Genomic DNA, 26,262 nt, shown 5'->3' with positions numbered 1-26,262 from the left:
AAATTTTTTTTACATATCAGGAACTCTAGGCAATCGCAAATTGAAGCTATTAAGCCGCTCAGAACTATTCCACCTCGAAATTCGATAAAAAGTTAGCACCCCATTTTTAAAAAATGTAAAAAAAATGTTTATTGAGCGGAACTTTTGTTATTAACTATAGGGAACTCTTCGTCTCGTCAAAAGGAAGTGGGAACTCTAATCAGAACTCCTGAGTACTATAGTTGGGGTACTAACTTAACATACCCGCGGAAATGCGTTCACAACAAGTGATGTATATAATTCATTGTCGATTGTGAATGTAATCAGAAAACACGCGCTGATAAATTCTTGAAGATAGATCTTAAAGTTTAATTTTTTAAACTTTAATCACACATGATTTTTAGATAAAATCAAATTATATAACGTTAATTAAATTTTAAGTAAAACTTCTTTTGAAAAGTAAAGTCTACTTAACACGAGATTAAAAATAGATAATTCCATCAAAGACTTTGTCATCAATTCTAGTAATTGATATCAAGATACTGTTCTGCGAGCATTGCAATTCGTCACGTTATATTTGAAGTATAATATATAAATCATAATAGTAAAGATTTTATAAATAACGATGCTGACATAAGCACAAACGATTGCGTAAGTTCCCTCCTTCTCGCAGTCATTTAAATCTTTAAAATAATGAGATAACCATGTATAAAATTTTATGTATATGTAAATTAATTTAAATAATCGTTTTACAATTCACAATGATATGTTGGTATTTTAGTTAATATCTGTAATTAATTAAAAAATTCAAGAAAAAAAGATAGAAAAATGTAAGATAAATAATAATTTAAAAAATAATAAAAAAATGATAAACATATTTGTATCAAATACAAGATTGTAATCTGTATTGACAACGTAATTAATTCATATAAGAATTTTAACGTCACATTAGTTAATTTTAATTACCAACTTCAAGTACCGGATGCAAACCCATTGTTAGACGAGTTACTTTCACCGTAATAAAGATGCGGCCCTTCAGTGACAAGTTTCACAATTTTGCAGCTAATTATTATTATCATCATTACCGTAAACTAAAAGATAGAAATATCTTACACAAGAAATAATTATGCAAAGAATTCTTAATACCCACGTTACGTACATCCGGCATGTAAAATAAATCTTCACGCAAAAAGAAAATTATTTTATGTAAGAATTAATGCAGTTTTGACCTGCATTTGATACATGAAAGAAAATATTGTTTCAAAATTAATTGGATATTGCTAATCACACATTTTAAATAAATATTTTGTACATAAAAGAAAATATTTTACTGAAATATCTCAAATTTGTTAGCTAGATACTAGTGTTGCGAGGGAGGGAAAAAACCGGGGAAAAAACTCGAGAAAAAATCTGGGAAGGAACGGAAACGAAAAATGTTTCTTCCCACGCTTTGAGGGAAAGAATTCATGGCGACCGTATTTTCTTTACGTATGGCGAATTGGCGACGTTGGCGACAATGGCGACACTTACGAAGTGATGACACTTTGGAATAAGAATACAAAGCAACTAGTTTTAATAAAATTATCATTATATATTACACGTCTCGTTCTCAATGATAATATTGTATAGTCTTGCTTTTTGCATGCCTCAATTTCAAAAAGAAGACTTCACAATCGGCCCCAGCGAAATACTCAGACGACGAGCCAATCATCGAAGAAATAAAAAAAGGTAGAAAAGATAGCGGGCGTCTTCGTCATTTCGTAGATAAGTGGAGACAGGTATCTTCAGATAAACATATAATCTATCTACTAAATTGTTTGGAAGGGTATCGCATTTTCTTCAAGGTTCCATTTAAAAAATCGCCCAAGGACTAGACTTTGGTCGGTTAAGGAAGCTCGACATATTCAATCAGAGATTGTGAGACTGTTCGAAATAGGTGCTATTGAGGAATGTAAAGAGTGTGAAGATCAATTTATCTCCTCGTATTTTTTAATACCCAAAAAAGATAGGACTTTTAGATTTATTTTTAATCTTAAAGAACTGAATAAATTTATTGATGCACCTCATTTTAAGATAAAGAACATTTGATCGGCTCTGGAATTACTGTCGCAAAGAAATTTTATGACCACTTTAGACCTTAAGGATAGTTATTTAGTGCTTATTTTCAGAGAATACAGAAAATTTCTTAGGTTTGTATTCAAAGAAAAATTTTTCAGTTTCTCTCTCTCTCTATGTTTATCCTTCGGCTTAGTCCATATACATTCACAAAGATAATAAAACCCATTGTCAACTATTTAAAACTGGAAGGAATATTACTAATATACTTGGACGATATTTTATTTATCAATAAAGTATCAAAATCTATTGTACATATGAAAAAGATACTCAGAAAGCTATCAGTTTCCTTAAGAATTTGGATTAAGATTTTCATCATTAATTTTCAGAAAAACTCCCTCATCGCTAAGCAGAAATGTAAATTTTTGGGATTTATAATTGATTTCTCATTAAATTTAACAGATGATAAGAAAAAAACAGATAAGTGATTTGGTGAGTACATATTTAAAAAGGAAAAATACTATAGAATTAGATTATTTGCAAAACTGTATGTTAGCAGCAGCTTGCCCGGTAGTAGTAGCTTATGGCTTTATACACTGCAAACGACTCGAGAGACAAAAATCCCTATCACTTCGATCGGAATTATTCAATTATTCTCCAGATTTCTATTGTGTTTTTTTTTTTAAGGGAGAGATAGAATGATATTTATATAGAGACTTCCCAGTGAGAAATGTCAATGGAATCGACATTGAATTGATGTAGTATACCACAAACATCGATACACAATAATCACCAGATACATCTCACGACTTTCACGTGCGAAGTGCAAACGATAGCACATCATACTAACCTTGCATAAGTTGCATTAAATATGAGTCAACATACCCTATCTCTACATACATTTGATTTTAATAGTTTTCACCCGCCTTCGATGGGCTCGTTTGATTTGATAATTATTTACCAAAGAAAAATATATAATGTAAAAAGCTGTGAAATACTTATAAGTATTTAGTAAAATTAAAGATAAGTGTGTGTGTTTCAACTTTCGAAGTTTAATATTATAATATAACGTTGTAAGATTATATTTTTTATTTGTATGTGACTTATATAATATTACATGTATAATGAAATAAAATGAGAAATGAATTGATAACATGGAAATTTTCTGACTCCAATTTGTAATTTCTTAATTTTTCATATCCTACATGTTTCCATCTTCACAAAAATGTTCATTAAACTTATATCTATTTTTAACGGTTTTTAAATGTTTAATGTATTCTGTTTTTTATGCTGAGCTTTAAAAATAAATAATGCTACAATTTTGATATTCTAGTAATCATCTTGAGCTAAATCTTTATTATTATATAATATTATTTTAATATTTCAACAAAATTATACATATATTTTCAAATTACATCTCTAGCTAAATTTTTAGATACTTTAACAAAATAATTCTTTCCGTTTTCTAAAATATTTATAAATAAATATTTACTATAAGTAAATATTTACTCAAAAACGATAGTTAAATCAAATTAAGATTATTATACTAAAATAACATTCATGTTTACTTGTAAATATTCAAAGAAATATTGATTTTAATATATAGTAAATTCTTTTTTCATAATCAGTGTAGGAATAAGCCAGCCATATAAAGTTACATAAGCCTGTTGTTGCGTGTACATGCCTCGGATGCGGGCTGCAACACGGGCATTCAACTACCTGTTACCATTCGTTACTCTAATGCTCGCGAGCTTGCCAATCTTTCGGTAAACGTAATCCCCTCTTGATCTCCGTCTGGTTCTTTCCAGCGCCGGATTTAAAGCCCGAATCGACGAGTCGCCGATGTTGGAAACGCAGGGTGGGGATAACGGGTTGTGATGCAAATACGCGTGACCGACATCCGCCGCGACCGAGGAGTGCTCGATCGTCATGATTTGCCCCGAGTACCCCGTCGTCTAGCATTCCCTCTTTATCTAGGACCCAACCCACTGTCCAGACGTTCGTTGAACTGTCCGTTATCTCTCGCCTCTTGACTCTCGTCGCGCGCTCGTCGAAAGGCTGATGACGCGGAGAATGGGATACGCGCCATTTATCGATAACGGCAACCGAAAAGATGAATAAAATAATTATAAACAAAATTCTGAAAAAGAGCATTGAACCACAATGCAAGTTATTGAATGCGAAATTATTAAATTTAATTCTCAAAAATAATTTATTCTCATAATTAACTTATTTATCACATAACTACAGTGACAGCTAAAAAAATAACAGTCTTCTATTAGAGATTCAAAGTGATACCGAAGTAATGTTTCTGACGCAGAGTCTGTCAATTGTACGCCAAAAGCAACTACAGATCAATAAAAATTGTATTATATTTCAATGAATTCTACGCAGAATCTATCGATTGTGCGTCGAATAATCTTTGAACTTTAAAAAAACCTCTCGATAGAAGAATTACCAATGACACGTATTTTTACTTAATAATTATTGTTAATAAAAAATGTTACTTACTCATCTCTATATACAAAAATCAAGATAACGCTAGTAGACTTAATTAAATAAATCTACGCCATAAACACATAGCGTAATTATATTAGTTGTAATAAGTCAAATTATATTTTTTTTTATTGTATACTGAAGATAGTCTGATTAAGACCGAAACGTTTATAAATTATTTATGAGAGAGAATTAAATTTAATAAGTTTGCATTTTTAAATTGCGTTGTGGTTTCAATGCCCTTCTTAAGAATTTTGTTTTTAATTTTATAGCCACTTATGTGTTTATTATTTTAAAATAATTATGATAATTAAAAGAAATGTCTCTTAATCAAAATACCTTAAACAATATAAAAATCTGATTAGATATACATACATGTGAGAACACAACCAAAAAGAAATAGGAATTAAAAGCTTATGAATCGAAGTTGAATCTTTGTTGTTTAAATAATTAAATATAAATTATATATATACATATAATAGCTAAAATTTTGAAAAAATTAATTTTTTTAGTATTAAGTACTTAATAAATGTTCTTGAATATAATTAAAAAAAAAATTTTTTTAATCCATTAAAATTCATTAGTGTCAGGTCTGAAGGACTTAATCAACTGGATAAAAATTATTGAAAAGTTATTATAAAGATAATTATAATAATTATCATATATTAATTATGTCAACGTAAAATGTTCATTATTATTTAAGTAATTAACAAAACGTTACGTTTGTTCGTATGAAACATCTAATAGCCGTATTAGAATAGCTATTTATACAACTACGATATGAATTGATATTCTGTTCGACCTTGCTGATACAAACGGTACAAAAAAGAAAGAGCATCAGGCAATTAGTACATCTTTTATGATTTACGATCGTTTAAACGTCACGTTTGTTTAAAAATATTTATTTGTACAATGTGTTGTACAAATAATCGTATCTCGAGCGTGGCCGGGAATTAGAAATACTCTATCGATTGTACTACCAAATTGCGCTATCGATTTAATTATCTTAATTAATTTTTAATGTTTTAGCGCTCGTCGCAAATTGCGTCGCTTTTTACGATAAGGGTAAATTCCGCCAATGATTGTTCGAGCTGATATCAATTCTCCTGAGAAGTCACTGTGATCATATTGGATCATGATGTCATAAGCAAGAAATGACATGTTGAAGTTTCTCGCATGTCAATTGTAAATAAAAAAAATTTAGATAAAAACAAAATTTTAAAGTGATCTAGTTATTTAACTAGATCACTTTAAAATATTTATAAAAATGGAAAAAAGCTATCCTTACTTTCCCTAACTATCTTGAAAGGAATATAGCGTTGATAATGCGTGTTATGGCTAAAATGTTACTATTAGTGACGTCATGATTATTATGTTTGTTAGCATTATCTGCAGCTTCGCGAACACCTCGTAGTGCTAAATAATAACGAGAATAACGTTTTTCCGAACGCGTTTCTCCAAAACTTTTCAAGCCTATTGATTGGCTGCAAAAGTAGACAGATCTGAGAACCACTCTGTCTTATAGCCAGTCAATAGGTTTTAAAAACCTTGTCGTATAATACGACACATAAACTATCAACCTGAGGGTTTAAGCACAAAGATGATAATTGGTAACTAAGTCGCGAAACATAAGTCATAACTGTAGATTGACCAAAACATTGTGCGTTGATCTACGAATTGCGACTCTATTGTGTAACAGGGCTCAGTTACCACTTTTGTGTCACACATCTGACGGCTAGATACGACCGTTTAATTATTATCATCCCGTGTTTACACTCGATGCGATCTTGACATTGGGCAAATAATATACGAAATACGTCATTTAAATGCTTATCTCCACTTAACGCCATTTAGTGTTGAGCTGTAACCACTATTTATACAAAATGTAACAACTCTCGGGTACGTCGAATCTTGTCTTCGTGAAAGAATTCAGAATTGACGTATAAGATAAAGATTGCGTAAATATTTTAATCGTTAAATGCGTGAGGAGGCCCTCGATAGTTCTAATAATAACCCGATCCATTTCATCGACAAACTCTAATCGATGATTATCGATTACGGATCGTCAATCGCAATGATCAAATCGCATTGATGCGCTATCATATGCAAACAGTTTCAATTTTTGCGCTGCAACCCTTAAAGCACTTTCCTCTTGGAGTGAAGAGACAGATTCATAATAATGGGTAAAAATAAGGTGAAAATAATTGGTGGACAAACAGTGGACAAACGAATGCAATAATGATTTTACCAAAATTCGCATTTAGGGGTGTCAACTTCACAGAGCTGCTCTCATTCACAAACTCCATCTATTATTTTATTATCCATTTGCGAGGCAAATGCTCAACCAGTCAACCTTTTATTTTGTTTGTATAAATGTACTGGAAGATAAATAAAAAGCAATTAAGCAATTATATATATATTTAAATAACAATATATTGCATCACTCTCTTAAATATTCGTCAAAGATAAACGTTCAGATTTTCAACGCTTGTTTTCGATTTGAAAATATGATTTAAGATTGACAGTAATTGAAATATAATATCAACACAATGCGGAAGGAAGCCACATAGTTTACCGCGATAATTCTCGTTGTGCATGTCTGTGTGCATCCGAGAATGATAAATTCTTTCCGTATAAAACAGAGGACCGCAATGATTCAATTCCGGCGCAGAATCATAAAATACCTGATGACATCACCACGAACATATATTACACAATGTCGAAACACAACGCTGTCACTTCAGGCCAATAAATACAAACATATCTGACGATCGAATTAATTCAAAACTGTCACATCGACAGCTTTCTTCAAAAGACATGTAATCATTAGCACGTTTAATTTCCTTAGTTTTACAAGTGTATAATAAGAAGGAATTGAAAATACAATTGGTTTATGTCCCAAAATAATTGTGCCCAGAAAGAACGATTTTGCAGAAACATCTGAAAATTTTTTAAGTGAATACAAATTTAAAAATAATTTTATTGAACCATCAAACTATCAATTATGAGTCAACTTGACTGTTAAAATTATCCAAACTTTTTGCATTATTGCTTACTATGCTTGAGATTTTTATACAATTTTGATTTTTCAACAAAATTATTTTCAGATTTAAATTAACGCTATTATTTCAGTTAAGTTAGCTACATATTGAGTAAAAACGACTCACAGAAATAATTAAAAATAATTCAAGTTAGATATAATTTGACATTATAATATTATTTAACAACGCATTGAGAGTGTCCTATATAATTACTTTAATGGTCAAACAAAATTATTTTCATATTTGTATCTAATTGAAACAAATTTTTAGATATTTCAGCAAAATCGTTTTTTCATGTAACATATACACTAATTTATCGTTAAAAAAACACTAGAAAAATGCATAAAAAATACAAAAATTTGTATATAAAAAAAGTTAGAATTGATAAAACTTTTAATTAATGAGAGAGAGAGAGAGTGTGCTAAATTAAAGAATAAAATATAAAAAAAAAAAAATTAGTTTTCTCTATGTGAGAAAAAAAACGTGCTACGACACGGTACTCCTCTCGTGTCTTCTCTTCGTCACTAAACTGTAGGTATGTTATTCGTGACGATCGTGATCGACACAAATGCAGGACTAGTGGCGGCCACGTTTAAACGCTACACGTGCGACGAGAATGAACGTCCAAGGATTTCTCAACGAGAAAGGCGCCGCAGGGCGAGTGTATAGAGATACCTCTACATCGTGCACCGTAACCTCTGTACGATTTAGTGAGAGGTGAAGACCTCGTGTCGCGGCTGGGATACCAAGATGAGTTCGGGATGGAAGCCGCGAAACAACACCTGACACCACTTTCCGTTCCGTTCTTACAGTCTTCATGTATATAATTGTTGACAAGCGTGATCAGGGGCAACCATGATAAGTATAAAGACAAGGATACGCGCATATGTGCATATAATATAATCATGTGACAGTCGAGGGACCAATGAGATTTGTCACCAAGTTACGTCATCGTTTGCGCTAAATTCAAAGTTTTATTTGTCAATATACTTACAGCGCTTCTTGCAATACACTTTAATAAGTACAAAATATGTCAGAAGACACAAAATGAATATTAAAAAATAATATGAAATATAAAAAAAATAATAATAAATAAATAATATATAATAATGCATACATACATGTATGTATGTATGTATTATATATAATATATTATAATGTACTGCTTCCGGAAGATTTTTCGTTTTTGTATAATAATTTTTGCACCCTTTTACAGCACAATTCATTTTTTTATCATTCGCAGCCGTGATTTGCGACAATTGCCTGCGAACTCAGCGAAACTAAAAAAACATTGAAACTAACTAAATTCCACCAAGGCTGTACGGCCTGCCAAAAATTAATACATAAATCGGATGTGCACTCAGACCGATTGTCACTCGTGTGAAGCTGGCCCCCGATATTAAAAAATCAATTTTTTTTCTTCATGCGTTCGTTTGCTCATCGTTTGCTCACGAATGCTCAGTTGAAATTTTCGTTTGCTCACCCTTAGTTCATATAATGTATTACTATCATATGTATTACTATCATATAATGTAATTGCACAATCTTCAATCTTTAATCCATAATCTCAATCTTCAATGCGTAGTCTAATTCTGGCCTTAAGAGAGCTGTAATAGCAAAGCTTGATAAAGTTTTATTTGCAAATTTGGTTGCTGATTCTTTTTCATCGTAACCTCAACCTAGTGAGAAATGATAATGGAATTGACATCGATTCGACGTCGATTCCATTGTCATTTCTCACTGAGAAGGGGTAATACACGTTCGCGACCCCCCTCCACAAAAGAGTGTGTACTAATCCAATATATAGTGTGGAATAATCAAATTCATCAGCAGGCCCGTTTTCACAATATATGGTTACCTAAAGATTAAAGATTATCAAAATATCATCAGTAAAATTAATTCATGAATTTCTTAATAATCTTTAATAGTTAGATAACTATATATTACGAAAACAGACTGTAAACTTAGAGATGTCATTTTTGACACTAGATTTTCTATCGCAAAATAGAAACTAGAAGCTTTGTCGCTTGGGATTTTAATCGTGAAATTAAACTAGAGTTCTGTTATTTAGGCTTTTAATAATAATAAGATCGAACTTTCATTGCAGTTCACTTGAGATTAATTGAAGAATGTTATTGTTATTTCTAAACCGTTGACGGAAAGTCGTCAAAATATTTATATTACGAATACATCACAATATTTGTCTCAAATATAACTATGCTAGCAAGTTTGGAACACCCTATGGTGGAAAAGAAAAATATGCAGGTGTAATCAGAATAGTTGATTGATTGATCAATTTATCGTTCTATCTCTTAATATAATAATAAATCATATCTCTAATGCCCCTATATTTCTGAACTGACAGGAAAAATACAATTATTAAATTATATAAATATAATCATTAAAAAATATATATTAAACGTTAATTTATTAACAATTAATACTAAATATAATACTTTTTTTAAAATCACATCTCTAGTCTCCTTATATTTTTAATATATTAAGAAAAAAATGTATCAGCAGTCGCTTTACTTCATTGATAAAAGAAAAGAATTATTCCATATCTTTTAATATAATAATGAATCATTTCTAGTTTCTTTAATAATTAAGATTATTATTATTGTTATTTATTTCTAATTAAAATATTAAAGTGTTTCTAATAGAGCAAAGGAAAATTAATTAGACGATTAATAGTCGCTTTTGGTTCATCAACTTTTCTATTTCTTAAATAATTACTTTCCAACTTCAACAATACAGAAACAAGGAATCACAGTGAGTTATCCTTTGCTAATCGATTGAGTTTCGTGGAACTCAATTTAATTTATTGTTCCTTTATAAGTCAAATAATAAAACAATTAGAAATCACTCTTGATTATTGATATTGATCGTTTATAAATACCTATTAATATATACGCGCGTACAAATACACGACCCACGAAGAATCAACCCGCCCAAATCATGGCAAAGTGGAATCGACGTTGGCAAACGTGGCACACAGCGGAGAGAAAAGAAAATTAAGTTAAACGCAGTTAGCTTGGCCGATGTCGGTACAATCGAACCGGTTTTCCGGCGAACTAACCTCGATTCCCTCGTTCCTTCTCTAGAGAGATATATCACGAATTATAACCGCGCACTGTACGAGACCGTAGGAAGAGGTAACTTTGCGTCAACCTAACCGGCGCGGCGTCGTTACGAGGTCGACCCCGCGAGTCGCCTCGGTTGACCGACTCTGGCTCCGGCTGCTCTCCTCGTCACGCGTTTCTGAATCATGCGTTTTTTTTTTTTTTTTCCCAGAACGAGCGCAGCCGGAATATATCGCCGCATAATCGATGTTACCGACAACAATGCCACGAACATCTCGGCGTCGCCACCGCCGACGACGACGACTCGGCCGTTTCATCGCTCGATCCTCGAGCTCTTTTTCGTGTCGTGACGATGACGGCAGAGAAGGAGAATCACAAACGTAGCTTCTAAGTACATGACGACGTCGAAGGCGCCGCTTACCTGATTAACCTGAGCCTGCTTGCACACTCGTGGATCCCGTGACACACGTGTGACGCACCGCATCCACGACGACGGACCGCCTGGCGTTCACACTCGTGCTACTAACCCCACGACTAAGCCGGCGCGAAACAGGAAATCGCACGATCCACACCCAAAAGTCCCGTCACGTTCGGAAAATACTGACACCTCACTGATAATATGGCCGCCGCGCCGCCGCCTGTCCGTCCATCTGTGCGAAGCGGTGATTTAACGAACGGGAAGGGGTAATAAGGGGGAGAAACGAGCACGAATCACGCACTTCACGATAGATGCGTTGCTCGCGGTTTAGAACAGTTTAGAAATTCAGGAGACGCCAGATTGGCTAGAGTCCTACGGCTGCATCGTTCTTCCTTATTTAAGGGTCCGCGCACAATTGGAGAAATATTAGGAACAGATATTAAATATAAGAATTTTAACCTATCAGAACTGTGTACTGTGGAATGTCCGCTCTTTGACAGGTTAAAATTCTTATATTTAATATCTGTTCCTAATATTTCTCCTATTGTGCGTGGACCCTAACATTTGATAAATAATAGAGCGGGGAGCACAGACTTTTGCATAACGCATAAAGCATGTGCATAAGGAATTTCATTGGTCCATTTTCTTATGCATGAGTCAATGGACCAATCAAATTCTTTATGTATATGGTTTATGCATTATGCAAAAGTCTGTGCTCCCCGCTTAAGGATAAATTGATTGCGCGAGCGTGTGGGTGTCAAGTGGAACGCACCCTATATATACAGAGAAGCGACATTACATAGTTGATACACGTGTGGCCGCCATGCTATTCACTTCTTTTTTGCGCTCTACGTTTTTTTTATATATAATCTTATGGTATTGTTTTTTAATCTTTCTTATGTACATATCGTCCAATTGTATATAAATCGCTGAAATTGTTAAAACTCTTATTAATTTGATAGATTTTAGTTATTTCAAAAATTTCAACGATTTTTTTCCATTAGGGTACCTGTCATGGAACAAAGTTGGAATGGATTCCGATCGGAATTGTTCAATTATTCCCTAGATTTCTATTGTGGGTGTATTCCGAACCGGTTTAGCTTTTTTTTTTCTTAGATGTTGGCAGCTCCGTAACTAAACTAAAAAGTGTTCCGAATCCGATGGTCGTCAATGGCCACGTTCAGCAGACTCAACAGTTGAGTGAGCGCTCGCTGTTATTGATGTTTTCTTCTAGATTTAAAATTTGATTGGATGATCTAAAAGAATACACCAATAACAGTGAGCGCTCGCTATTATTGGCGTATTCTTTCAGATCTAAAATTCTGATTGGATGATCTAAAAGAATACCCCAATAACAGCGAGCGCTCACTCAACTGTTGAGTCCGCTGAACGCGCCCATTGTTGTATAGTTTACATCCACTTCTGCAGAGGGCAGAAGAGTGCACAGAAGCATGTGGCCCACAGAAGTACCTACAGAACATGTATGTGGTCTCTACAGCTTTTTAAGGAGCCTACAGACCAGAGCGGCGAGCGGCTTTTGCGTAAAAGCATGGCTCTCATTGGCTATCGCTCGCCGCTTCACCGCTGCGCCGCTCTGGTCTGTAGGCTCCTTTATAGCGAGGGCTCAACGTGAGAATTTCTCGGTTGCTTGTTCTTTGTTAAAAAATTATTAACAAAAAGAGTTTCTAAAATAACGTACGTATTATTTCTGCTATACGATATTAAGTACTATTCTACATCTCCCTCTGCTTGGAACTTCAATTCAACTTTCTACGCGAAGTGACTCTCACCCCGCCGCACTTAAATCTTTTTCAGCTTTAAACTTTCCGTTAATAAAACATGAACATGAAGCGTAAATTACATAGTTATCCATCAGGACGAGACTATATGGCATAATTTGGAAGACTAAATTGATATTCGCCAATAATAACCAGCAGTAGACTCATATTAATTATCTGTCACTTATTGTTATAATTTATATTTGAAAATAGTTGTAACTTGATGAGTCGATTTTCTAACTTAATAGTTTTGTGATAATTTATATTCAAATTTGTTTATTCCATTAAGTTTAGATAAATGTTTTAATAAAACTTGAATAATATGTCTGCTTTAATAAAGCAGGCATTATCCAAGCTTTATTTATATTGACCGTTATCCTAAATTTTATTACTCATAACATATGTATTTAAATATTTTCTATTTTATATCATTTTATTTCATATGAAACTAATTTTAATTACTTTAATAATGGATTCTCGATAAACAGAAAACAATTTGTGGAAATATGATCACATTGTGGAATTAGACAAAAGGCAAAAGTTGGCAAAAGAAAATATAAGGTCGTATAATTGAAGGACAATGGATTTTTGATGGTGTATTGAACGCGTATATAATGGCAAAAACATTTTTATCCTTTCCCTTGTAGAAAAGTACCGAGCATTAGGAGTATTTTGAGGCACTACTACCAGCACTACTCAGCACTACTATATATACTACTATACCAGCGCAGTAGTGCTGTAGTGTTAAATATTTTCGATGCAGCACAAAATTGTCAGTCTTTCAAATCCGTACTTCCGCGTTTCTCCTTATTGTTTACAAAATTGTTTTAGGGTTGACGTTCTTTGATAATAACTCATTAGTATATTCTGAGTATTTTCCGCCCGGTTATTTTGCTATACATATTCTTGTACTATGGTTTTTTCGTGGCTGTCAGGCCGGTTGCGCTCGCATGAGTAGGAGGCTATATATAATATATATATAGATCTATGTATGTATATGCACGCCGCTGCATGCGCACATCAAACTGTATGCGGTATCTGATTATTACCGTGGATTAACCGCTCGTCATGTCGTCGTGTCAGTACTGTCAGTAGTTTAGAGAAACGTTGCGATTGTCACTCGCTGTGACGTCGATCTCTATACTGTTTCATCTTCCGGCCAGGCTTGGACGTCTACTGAGAACATTAATCCTCTAAAAAATGTAAGTGAGGTGCAGGTGCGTTCTCGCACATAACAATAACAATAATGGACTTGAAGAGCCTCGAGTTATGCGAACGATACGAGTGACGTATCGCATCTTCCTCGTTCTCGCCCGTTCTCGTTTACTCGTCTGACACACAACAATTAAACTGTGCTCTGTGCATCGATCTGCAACGATGTGATAACCTAAACGTAAACCGTTCGGATCTCGCCGATTTTAAAGGTATATTAATCGAACGTTCGTGGACGAAGTTCAGGGACGATTGGATTTCCCAACAATTTCCAATAAGCTCCGCTCATTCAACACAATACTCTGGCAAGAATGAAAATCGGAGTGTAAAACCAGTGGCACACGATGCGTTGTTTTCTTATATACGGTTACTTGCATTTTACAATGAATTCCTAAAAGTTCTGCGCTCTGTGTGGTGCAATGCTAAGAATTTACTAGAATGCAAACAAACTAGCAAGAAAATATACATCGTGTGTGCCGCTGGTTCGAATGTACAAGAGAGGAGAGTAAGACAGAAGCGTGAATGCCCAGAGATGATATTCTGAGAATATTTTGAAGGTATTTTGATCTTTCTCTCAAGCAAGAAATAAGTGGAAATAGAAATGTCGGATATATTTTATGATAAAATATTCTCACAAAATATCAGAATATCATGTGCTATCTGGGTGTATTTCTTTCATTTTCTCCTTATATTCCATTATGCTCCGATTTTTATAGATCGGCCTTCTTTCTCATTCTTGTTTGTTGTTGGCAAAATTACTTGTGATCAGATTGTTTCAGGGTCTCTGTTTTCTAAAGATAAATTAAACTGACATTAAAATTAATTCATCTTTTTCTAATTCTTAATGAATTATAAGAATTAAAAAAATTAATTGAGATTATAAAATTAAGTCGGTAAAAACGGGTATAAGAATTAGTAAGAAGAAACAGCAAGAAATTAAAGTTAATTACATCGATAGAAATAAACATTAAAAAAGGATAGAAAACAAGTTGAACCGATTACATAGTTAATCTGCCCTGATAGAAATGGACGCTGTGTGTGATGCCAGTTAACATAAATATCATTCCTGCCTTAACAATTAATAATAAATAACAAAAGATAGAACGCGTGACGATATATAATTGCGTCGACTTGTGTCACCAAAAGTGGAAAGTACCCAAAAATGTCGTTAAAAAGAAATTGAAGAAACGAGGGAAGAGGAAAAACGGCAAACTTCGCACTTTCGCGATGTCATCCCGCGTTCTGGAATCATCGACGACGTCACGAGATCATCGAACGATCGCGAACAATCGAACTTGTTTCAAAGTCATTCCGTTTACATTTACATTTCGCGACTAGGACCTTGGGAAGGTGAAGAAGGAGGGATTCCGAGAGATCATTCGTCTCGTCTCCTTCCAACGTCTTCTGTATATATTTCTTTCTTTGTCGTTTTTGAAACAATGAGCCCGAGGCGCGGCGGAGGAGGCTCGGTCGAGAATACCATATTCGTTTCGCGAAGCGTTTCACGAAGGTGCCCGAGCTAACTTCTCGACCGTGCTGCGTTAAGCCCCATGTCTACGGTGCTGTAGCTTGATCCTAATTCTTAGATTCAGAAATGTATTTTCAATCAGCCAATCAACGTGTAATTATTGGCTACACACTTCTCGATCCGAGAATTCGACACATCGCCCCGGTTTGGATTATATATTATTGCTTATATTTTAATTATGGAGGATTTTTAAATTTGTGGGACAGTTAGGACTAATCATAATCGATTATTCTTCTCAAATTCGAACGGGATTGGTTAACTTTCTACTACTTAAGATCCTATAACCACTGTAACTTCTATTAAGGCAGCGTCTACAATGAGATTTTCAAGCGTAAAGCTTAAGCTTTAAATCTCAAGCTGTAAGGAATTGACCAATCACAGTCGAATGTGTGGAGAACAATTGACTATGATTGATCAATTTTTTTATGGGCTTAAAAAAAGCTTGAGCTTGACGCCTTTAATGCCCATTTCCACCAATGTTGATTAATCTTGGTTCAACTCGCTCTTCGTCTTTTTCTAGTTCTAAAAGTTCGAAAAAATTCAAGAGAGAAAATGGAACCGAGATTAATCTTATTTGGTGGGAACTGGCATAAGGGTGCGGACACAATAGAAGGAATAAGAAATAGGAAATTTCAATCTATCTCAGAAACAGGATATTCCGATGTATCTGATTTCTTATAGATTGAAATTTCCTATTCCTTATTTCATCTATTGCGACTGTACCGTAAAATTTCGTTGTAGACGTCACTTGACCGCATTTCCTAACTTTCGTTTCAGTCTGACTTTGACACGCGGTGAAGACACGAGGGTTTCTGCCAGTTTCTGCTTAGCCACAGCCGCGAGTCAGCCGGAGTCGAGGCACGCGTGTTAATCGCGACATTCACGCGGGTAGCCCTCGGACGTGTTCAGTTCAGTTAAGGGCACTAAAAAGATATTTTCGTTCAGTATTATACATTTGACGATTACACTTGGACGTACCGGCATCCTTGACGGAGAGATCGGAGCGGAGGATTATTTTGATTGCGATCACGCGTTTCGCGTACCTAACACATGTGCCGTCCGCGAGCCTGATGTTTCTCCACGCGCGCGCGCTCGCGCGCCACGAAAATCAAGGAGATATAGATAAATATGGTTAGTCACAACGCCAATTCTCTTACTCAGCCGTCTCATCCTCGGCGCGAGACCGCCAGTATCCTCTTTTTAGGTATGCTAGACTTAACACGTGGACCCACGGCCGTCCGTAGAGTCACGTCGCGACGTCTAGCTGCTCGGCCGAGAGAGAAGCGTCAGTCGGAGTTAATTATTTTGCTAATTGATTTGTCCGGGAGAAGCGTTTGTTTATCGAAATCCGGAGCAGAGAGATAAACCGGCGCTATACGTGATGGCTGGGATTCCTCTCGCGTTTGGAAATTAATTTCAAGTGGAAATCGAAGATATAAATGGCAAAAGTTAATTATTCAGTTGTTAAGCAATTAATGATTGTTGTGTGGGATCGTTAGGTACATGGATCGTACTTATATTATAATTTAAAATTTGATAAAATCATTACAGAAAAAATTGTTTATTTTTGTTTAAGGTTGAATTCACAGCACTCTGCATGAATAATACACGTTTGTGTTAAAAGTGACATATGTAAATTTTTTTGTGGTATAGAATGAGGTCTGTTTTTTTTTTTTAGTGGAATTTCTTGCACATTTTATCTTTTTTTTTCACGTTGGAGAGGAAAGCAGGAGAAATGAACTGAACAAAAAACAGACCTATAGATTAAAAGTTTATGTTAGATATTTATGTTAGGAATAATAGTGTGTTTTTATATCTTTGATATCAATTTAATATTCTATTAATTTTATATATATTTATATATATTTATATATTTGTGGATATAGGCAGGCAGCTCGAGAAAGTGTTCGACAGATGAGAGTGATCTAGCAGTGAAGCGGATCAAGAACTACTGCAGAATGTTCTGCTGGGGTAGCACTATTCACGGAGAGCTGGGTTTGGGTGGCATCGAGGATGAGAATATTTTTTTGCCGAGAGAAGTGGATTTTGCAGAAGTCAATAATGTCGAACAAAGTAAGGCCCTTGAAAAATCTTAATTTAAGCAGAGCCAGACAAAAATCAGGAGAACGTTCTAACGAAAATTAAATTTCAGTTGCGTGTGGTGAAAATTATACCGTAGCTATTACGAAAGATGGTCAAGTTTATTCCTGTGGTAATAACGACTATGGACAGCTCGGTCATGAGAAGGCGAGGAAAAGGTTACGTGAGTATAATAAGAACTTTCAATTAAATTAAATGTGCCATCTAAATATCTAGGCCAGGATTTTCTACCCTACTATTTGTTGAGTTCCAAATGTATGATCCAATAAGATTCTTATTGTTTATATTATGTTGCCGAGGGCAAGACATTGTTTCCATACATATACTGATTATTGCAAAGAATATAGTCTAAAGGCTTAAGATGCTCGCAGGGAATGTAAGAGAGGTCTAAATTTCACTCCCGGTTAAGGTAATATTTTTTGCAATAATGCCTGTTTCCACCAATGCAGATTAACTTTAATCTCGGTTTAACGTTCTGTTAATCTTTTTCTAATTTTTAGAATTAGAAAAAGATGAAGAGCAAATTGAACTAAGATTAAAATTAATCTGCATTGGTGGAAATGGACATAAATAAATTTATTTACAGATTTCCATAATATGAAGATCTCTCTAATAAATGCCTATTGAACATCCAAAATTTAATTGTGATGTTATTTCAGTAGTTTAGTTACATTTTTAAATCAGAAAAAAATTTTGGTGTGCGGAATATGATTACAAATATAGTATATTATGCATGTACATACATATAACATAATATATATATATATATATAAATTCACATTGAATTAGTTAAGCATTAAAAGATCCAGCTTCGACCGTTATGGCCAGGATTCCCTACTTTCTATTTGTTGAGTTACATCTAAATATCTCCTAAAATTTTTTGTCGATTTTGTTAAAATATATTGACTTCTTTTTTACATAGAACTGATACCTGGCCTAGACGCATTTGTATTCAGAAAAATAGCGTGTGGTAATTGTCATACTCTGGCTGTGAATGAATGGGGACAACTTTTCAGTTGGGGTTGTAATATGAATGGTCAACTAGGTAACATATACATTTTTTTTTCTCTCTCTCTCTCTCTTTCTCTCTCTCTCTCTCTTTCTCTCTCTCTCTCTTTCTCTCTCTCTCTCTCTCTCTCTTTCTGAGAGAGAATGCTACTAAATATAATAATTATATATTTATTGTTTTACAGGATTAAATAGCATCGATTGTACAGAGCGTGTTCCACGTATGGTTAAAGTACTGGGTGCAAATGTGATAGTGCAGATTGCTTGTGGCGTAGAGCATTCAATCGCTCTAACTAACGACGGGGAGCTGTATGCGTGGGGTAGTAATAGAGAGGGACAGTTAGGATTAGGGTCCCATACGACGACTGAAATAAAACCGAAAAGGATTTCTACTTTAGCTGCTGTACCAATTGCATTTATCGCATGCGGCGGTTATCACACTATAGTTATATCAAAATCAGGTAAGCATTCGTATTATATACCGTTCGACTTCACGTGAATAGAGGATTTATTCTTAAATCTATATTGCATATGAAAATCTAATATACATAATGTATACTGTAGGATTTCATATGCAATAATTTTTAGAATAAGACCTCTGTATTTGTTGTTCGATATGAGCGCAAGCGTGGTTCCTCTCGGAAATTAATGGCAAACTACCAAATAGTATACTTGTCTTGGAAACTCTATCAATTCGTTCAGAACCGATAAAACTGTAATCCTATATGACTGCAACTGGCGTGCGCACCACAGACATATAGAGAAGTTGCCATCCTCGGCCATGAGCAATAGAATTAAGAAAAATTTGTTGTTTTTTCGCAGGAGCTGTGTTCTCATGGGGGAGAAATACCTTTGGACAATTGGGACTAAATGATATACAGCAAAAAAATTTACCGTGTCAACTACGTACTCTGAGAAACGCGAAAGTATGCTATGCGGCATGCGGCGAAGAATTTTCAGTGTTTTTGACAATGGTAAATTTTATTTATCCATTGGACAATACTCTGGAAATTCGAGAATTCTAAAATAACTTTCTACGATTTTATTTCAGGACGGTGGAGTGTTTACATGCGGTGCTGGAATGTATGGTCAATTAGGCCACGGAAATATCACAAATGAAATTTTACCTCGGCAAGTTATGGAGCTGATGGGTAGCACGGTAACACAAGTAAGTTATAATTTACAAAATAATATTGTTTTTGTAATAAAAAATTAATTATTTACAGATTTGAATAGGTCATTCAATTTTATCAAGATCGATCTGAGATGCGCAAACAGCATCAAAAATCGTTAGTCAATTTAACTCATGATATTACTGCGATAGTTTAGTAATGTTGCATTTCAAGTCTTAAAAAATTTCAGAGCGCAATAAAAAATCTACATACGTAGTATATAAAATTATTCACACACATCATTATGTATATAGAAGCATCCGAGATCCAGTTTAGACCGCTACGGCATGTTCTCATCGATTTTGAATAATATTGTCTTACAATTATGTACGTGATTAAAACGTAATCTTACACTATAGTGACATTACATTAATCTCATTTATTTTACACAATTTATATATATTTATTAACCCTTCATGGTCACACTTAAAAAAAAATCACACACGATGGTTACTCTTGGTTAAATGACCCGAATTATTTTTGAAGTTATTAATTAATTATTTTTGAAGTGTTACCGAATCAATTGGCCGGATTTTGAAAAATAACTCTTATTGTCATTAAAAATATTTGATATAATATCTGGAAGTCTTGTGCATTATATATAGGTCAAATTAAATTGACATAATTATTTGAACAAATAAACGACGATTATTAATTGCCAACGAATTAAAATAGGATTAAAAAAGGAATTATTTCGACAACATAAGACATCGACAACGTAAGACATTGACAACGTAAGAAATCGATAACATTTTTATAACAAATACTGTATTAAATTATATTAACTACTGATGATGGTCTAAAATAGACAGAAACGTTTAGGTTGTTTTTGTATACTTCTTTCAAAATAAATAACTTTTGCCAACAAGATCCGGCGTTATGGCTGTATGCTTTTTGTTTTATATTCGTAACCACTTACAAGAATTAATTTTATATATTAATAATATTAACATTTTATTGTACAGATATCTTGTGGTAAAAGGCATACATTGGCTTTAGTACCGTCTAGAGGGAGAGTTTATGCATGGGGTTTAGGAGGCGCTGGACAATTAGGCAATCGTTCTTCTCAGAGTGCTACAACACCACAAGTGGTTTTAGGATCTTGGTCTTCACCAAGTGGATCATCAGTGATGCTTGACCTACCTTACAGTCCTCAAATCGATTGTGTTGTTAAGCAGATCTTCAGTGGAGGCGATCATTGTTTTGTTACGATCAGTCACAAAAAAGTGTGTTTTCCTCTATTACTCACGCTTTTATGGTTTTTATTAATTTATTTCCGAAAGTTTTAAATTTATATTAGCAATTTTTCCTTTGAGAAAAGGAAAATAGAATGCAATTGAATATTTATTTTTGCATCATTTCTGTAATAAAATATGAAAAATTATTTTTACTTAAATATATCTACAGGATAATGTAGAACCAAGTGACTTTAGAATATTAGGACCGACTTCCCAAATTCTTACAGTGATATATATATATATATATCTATTAAATAAAAATTATACAACCTAACACAGAAATTAGATACGCACGTATTTGCTCACGTTTTTTTCTTCGTTTCTTGATTGTTCCTGAATCATAACGTTTCAATAGATCTAATCTAATGAATCTGATCGATTTTGCCATAGTTTCAGTTATCGCATAGACTTTATGCGGTATTTTTCAGGTATCTAGAAACTGTATTCAAAAGTCAAGCGTGTATAAATGCGTCTTTCTTGCTCAGTAATGATGCGCATTATGGATGTTCAAGTAAGCATCATGGGGTCAATATTGATTATGCGATCAGATTATTTGGAATTATTTCAGAACTGGACAACAACACGATTCAAGAATTGGTACGTATATAAATGGGTATATACCTACAAATTAACATCAAATGAAAAAATTTATTATTTTATTGCATTATTATTTTGCACACAAGTTTAATTGTTATATGCAGCAAACATTAATCTAATTGCTGATAAAACAATGCTGATATTCAATACATTTTACTTTTCTATTAAATGTATTATAAGATACATTTAACAGAAAAATATAATTTAAAAAAATAAAATGTTATCTTTCATAACTTGACGTAATTTTTATTGTAATCTCATGTGATTATACACATTAAGTGTTTATTTACTTATTTATAAATATAATAATATAATATTGTTTACGTATTTTGTTAATAATTATTTAAAAAATGATAATTTATTAAAAGTTAATTATGATAATTAATATTGAATTATTTAATGTTCCCCTTTGCTTTTTTAAGGAGTCGATCATCTTAATATACATATAAAATATTGATTTATCTCTAAATGTGGTGACGTTTTTATTTCAGATTTTCACATGCGTAACTGACAGTTTGATACCATCGTTTGTCGACTCTCCGCCCGATGTGGAGTCCTTAAGAGTGTACTTAACGTTACCGCTATATCATCGCTTCGCAAATCTATCTAACTACAGCTCTCTACAAACGCCATTCTGCAAGGCGGTATTAAAATTGAAGGCTGAGGCTTGTAAGATAGTAGGCATGTGGTGGAGCTCAGCTCCTCCGTACTACTTCGAGAGACTCGTGAGAATGTATAAGTCTGTGGTGCTGCACTATGTGAAACAGTCGACGGCAAATAAAGTAAATTGCGCGCAGAAATGTTCATATAAATGACAAGCGAATCAAGTGTTTTGAAAGAAAAGATTTAAAATTTTCATAAATTTTTTGGACTTTTCTATGTGTTTGTACTATAAGTTTAGCAATTAAGACTGTTTTATAACTAGTTCTTGTTTTAACTGTAAAAAAAAGTCAGTATTAAAAAAATGAGTATAATTTCATCGATTTTTGAGGTGATCGGGATAGATTGCACCTTTACCAAAAAAAATTTGTATATTTAAGATACACAGTATATGAAAATTTTGTTTTAGAAAAAGATACAGATTTCTTTTATATGATATTTTTAGAAAATATGTTTTGCAGACCATCATGTGGACTGAAAGCCTTCAATGTGCTCTACAACTATTAGGGCTATTATATAAACTAAATATCATAGCCGGTATACGAGTACCTCACGAGACCTTCCACTTGTCAGAATTATCGGAATATACAGACATTGCTCGTGAATACTGCAAATGGCTGACAGAAGAAGATCGATCTTTCGTAAGTGATTCTAAATTTTCATTGCTCTGTGTAATTTATGCGGTGAATTAAGTAACACGTCGTATTTTTTGCAGTGTACATATAAGGCTGTAGCACTGGTTTTTGCATAATACATAATGCATAATGCATAAGTGAATCAATCAACCAAAATCCTTTCTTCTATTTCATGAAAAAAAGAAACTTTGATTGGTTGATTTTCTTGTGCACTGTACATTACGCATAATGCAAAAGTCTGTGTTGCGCGGCTAGTAATATAATTTTTATAATTTTTTAGTATCGTAAAATATACTTCTGCAATTATCCTTTTCTGTTTGATGCCGAGGCGAAAACAAAGTTGCTTGAAACCGATCAATCTATACAGGTATAAAGAAAGAATCCATTTAAAAAAAATCGTATGCATTGTGCAATAAGCTATATTTATATTAGATGCAATCCGCGATGAATGAAGCAGCGTCACGAGTTGTAAGAGATATAATGTTCGGGACACCTAGCCTAAACTTTCAACAATATAGTCAATTTGTAATATTACACGTGTCACGGAATAACATAGTCAACGACACTCTGGATCAACTGCTGAAGTACGATTCTAACGAGTTAAAGAGACCACTTAGAGTAAGTATCAAAAGCTTCGAACTTCTTTTTAAAGATAATTAGATAAATGTTTTGAATTTATTAAATTCAATATTAAATTTTAAAAGAAATCTTATCCTAGCCATATACATTGGTTTTTTGGTATACATACTCGATATATGTACTGATAAATGTTTTGAATTTATTAAATTCAATATTAAATTTTAAAAGAAATCTTATCCTAGCCATACACATTGGTTTTTTGGTATACATACTCGATATATGTATTCGGGTCTCTGCAATCCCATCCATATTTATTACCGTAATTTCCGTAAAAATAGATATTTCAATTACTTTTTTTTCAATCGATGGAGAATTGATTAAGGAACAAGTCTATAATGTGTAAAAGTCGACAGAATTAAGAAGCTTTGAGGTATATGCATGCAAGTTCAAAGAAACAGAAAAGTTCTGAAACTCAGTGAATAGCTAGAGTTATAAATATTCTAAATCTTATACCGTGTATAAGTTCCTTACTAGCAGTGGATAATAGCATGTAGTTACAGCGCGCATTCAAATTCTTTCAGGTTAAATTCCGTGATGAAGAGGCTGAAGATGTGGGTGGCGTGAGAAAAGAGTTTTTTATGCTTCTCTTTACAGAGATTCTCGATTTTAAGTACGGTATGTTCAAAGAATACGAAGAGACAAGAACAATCTGGTTCAGTTCGGATTCATTAGAAGAAGAAGTCATGTATTATCTAATCGGTGTTCTCTGCGGCTTGGCCATTTACAATTTTATAATTATCAATTTACCATTTCCATTGGTTATGTATAAAAAACTTTTGGGAGAATCGGTCGGGCTAAGTGATATCAAGGAAATGTCACCAACAATAGCTAGGTATTTCGTTCATCCCAAAATAGTATAAGTTATTTATCATATTAAATTAATTATCAATTGAATATATATATTGCAGAAGTTTAGGAAGTATTCTCGAATACAACGAATTGGATTTTGAAGAAGTATTCGGTTTGAGCTTCGAGATAAGTAGAGAAGTGTTTGGTGAGCTGAAAAACTTCGAATTGATACCTGGCGGTGATAAAATTCCTGTAACATTAAAAAATAAGTACGTAAACATTGCATGTATATCGACATCGATAATGATAATAGAAGAAGAAGAAGACGAAAAGGAAAGCAAAAAGCTTTTGTTTGCAGGCAACAATACGTTGACCTTTACGTGGATTATATATTAAACAAATCGATAGAAACGCAATTTAAAGCGTTTCATAAAGGTTTTCATAATGTATGCGGCGGAAGAGTGCTAGAGCTATTTCGTAGTCACGAATTGATGTCACTTCTCATCGGCAATGAGAATTATGATTGGGAAGAATTGGAGAACAATGCCACTTATAAGGACTGCTATTCCAAAAACCATCCTACTATTATGCTCTTCTGGCAGGTCTTTCATGAATTGCCATTGGAGGAGAAGAAGAAATTTCTACTTTTTTTAACGGGCAGTGACAGAATACCTATACAGGGCATGAAAGCTATTAAAGTAAGAGAGTGACATATTGTAAACTGTAGAATATATAGTCTTATGTACAAAGAGAGATAGAATGTGTTTGTAAAAAAAAATTAATATTCTATTTGTTATTTTTGTTACAGATAACGATACAGCCAATGACTGATGAACGTTTTTTACCGGCTGCACATACGTGTTTTAATCTTCTTGATCTACCGCGATATCAAACTCGCGAAAGATTGAAATATAAATTGTTGCAAGCTATCCAACATAATCAAGGATTCTCGCTCGTGTGAGACCGTGAAGCATCTAAACAGGTTCAATAATTAATTACATAATAAAATGTATAAATCAACAATGAATTGAAAAATGTGTAAATTTAATAGTCTTTTATTATGATAATAACCTATAAATGAATTATAAAGCAAATGCGATGAAAAAAAAAACTTAAAGTTTTGACTATTTGAAAATAAAAATGTCTTTCTTTCTCTCATGCTTTTGATTTAAATTTAACTGATTGTAACATCAATTTTTATTATATAAAATTTACTAATAATATTATTTGATATGCATTCTGACAAATGTTTAATATTCATTCTTGTTAAAGTGTAATACGAAATAAAAATGAAATTGAATGTTAACGTCAATTATAATAATTATTAGTGTAAATTTTATATGTAAAATAATTGTAGAATATTACATCTATATCGCGTGTGCAATATTTGTTACAAAGAAATTTTAAAGTTAATACGTGCTATATATAAAAAGTTATCGATTAACTGTGAGGAGAAAGAAATGCATAATGTTAATTTATAAATGTACTTGAAATAGTCAAGAGAGAATGATACTCAAGGAAAGTTACCTAGTTTAATAAGAATTCTTTTTTACGCGCTACAAAGCAGATAAATTCCATAACTTTTAAAAGACATATTTAATATTTTCTGTAGAACATGTTAATTTCAGAGTATATTTTTGGGCTTGCCATATATATATGTAAGGATTTAAGATGTATTATAGAAACAAATATATACATATATATATGTCAAATTAGTACAGTAACTTCACATGACACACATACACATGACGTTATAGTGATAAAATAACATTGCTGAAAGAAGCATTTTTTAATAATCAAATATTTTTGGTTTTATTGCCATGCACTTTTTGGA

The 26,262-nt window shown here is 33.2% G+C and overlaps 2 protein-coding genes across 2 annotated transcripts in view; one reads left to right on the top strand and one right to left on the bottom strand.

Annotated features, from left to right (window-relative positions):
- The window catches only part of Moe (moesin), a 47,377-nt gene extending 36,140 nt beyond the window's left edge, over positions 1–11,237 (bottom strand). Inside the window, exon 1 of the mRNA XM_018542927.1 lies at positions 11,076–11,237. The gene's annotated coding sequence lies outside the window, so the exon portion shown is untranslated. The remainder of the gene's footprint in view (positions 1–11,075) is intronic.
- A 2,730-nt stretch (positions 11,238–13,967) lies between these two features.
- On the top strand, positions 13,968–25,440 carry Herc4 (HECT and RLD domain containing E3 ubiquitin ligase 4). Its single transcript, XM_018542828.1, is given in 18 exon segments — positions 13,968–14,052; positions 17,477–17,663; positions 17,743–17,853; positions 18,613–18,735; positions 18,884–19,159; positions 19,521–19,672; positions 19,750–19,866; positions 20,836–21,096; positions 21,278–21,414; positions 21,537–21,705; positions 22,197–22,487; positions 22,827–23,006; positions 23,281–23,367; positions 23,433–23,618; positions 24,161–24,471; positions 24,548–24,697; positions 24,787–25,126; positions 25,237–25,440. Coding segments are annotated over 17 exon segments (3,159 nt in total). The 5' UTR covers positions 13,968–14,052; positions 17,477–17,548; the 3' UTR covers positions 25,390–25,440.
- The last annotated feature ends 822 nt before the right edge of the window (positions 25,441–26,262 follow it).

This window comes from Cyphomyrmex costatus, unplaced genomic scaffold (assembly GCF_001594065.2).
Source record: "Cyphomyrmex costatus isolate MS0001 unplaced genomic scaffold, Ccosl1.0 scaffold35, whole genome shotgun sequence".
In the NCBI taxonomy this organism is placed as follows: domain Eukaryota; kingdom Metazoa; phylum Arthropoda; class Insecta; order Hymenoptera; family Formicidae; genus Cyphomyrmex; species Cyphomyrmex costatus.
Note: the sequence above shows the minus strand (reverse complement) of the source record. Positions and strands in the feature narration are given on the sequence as shown.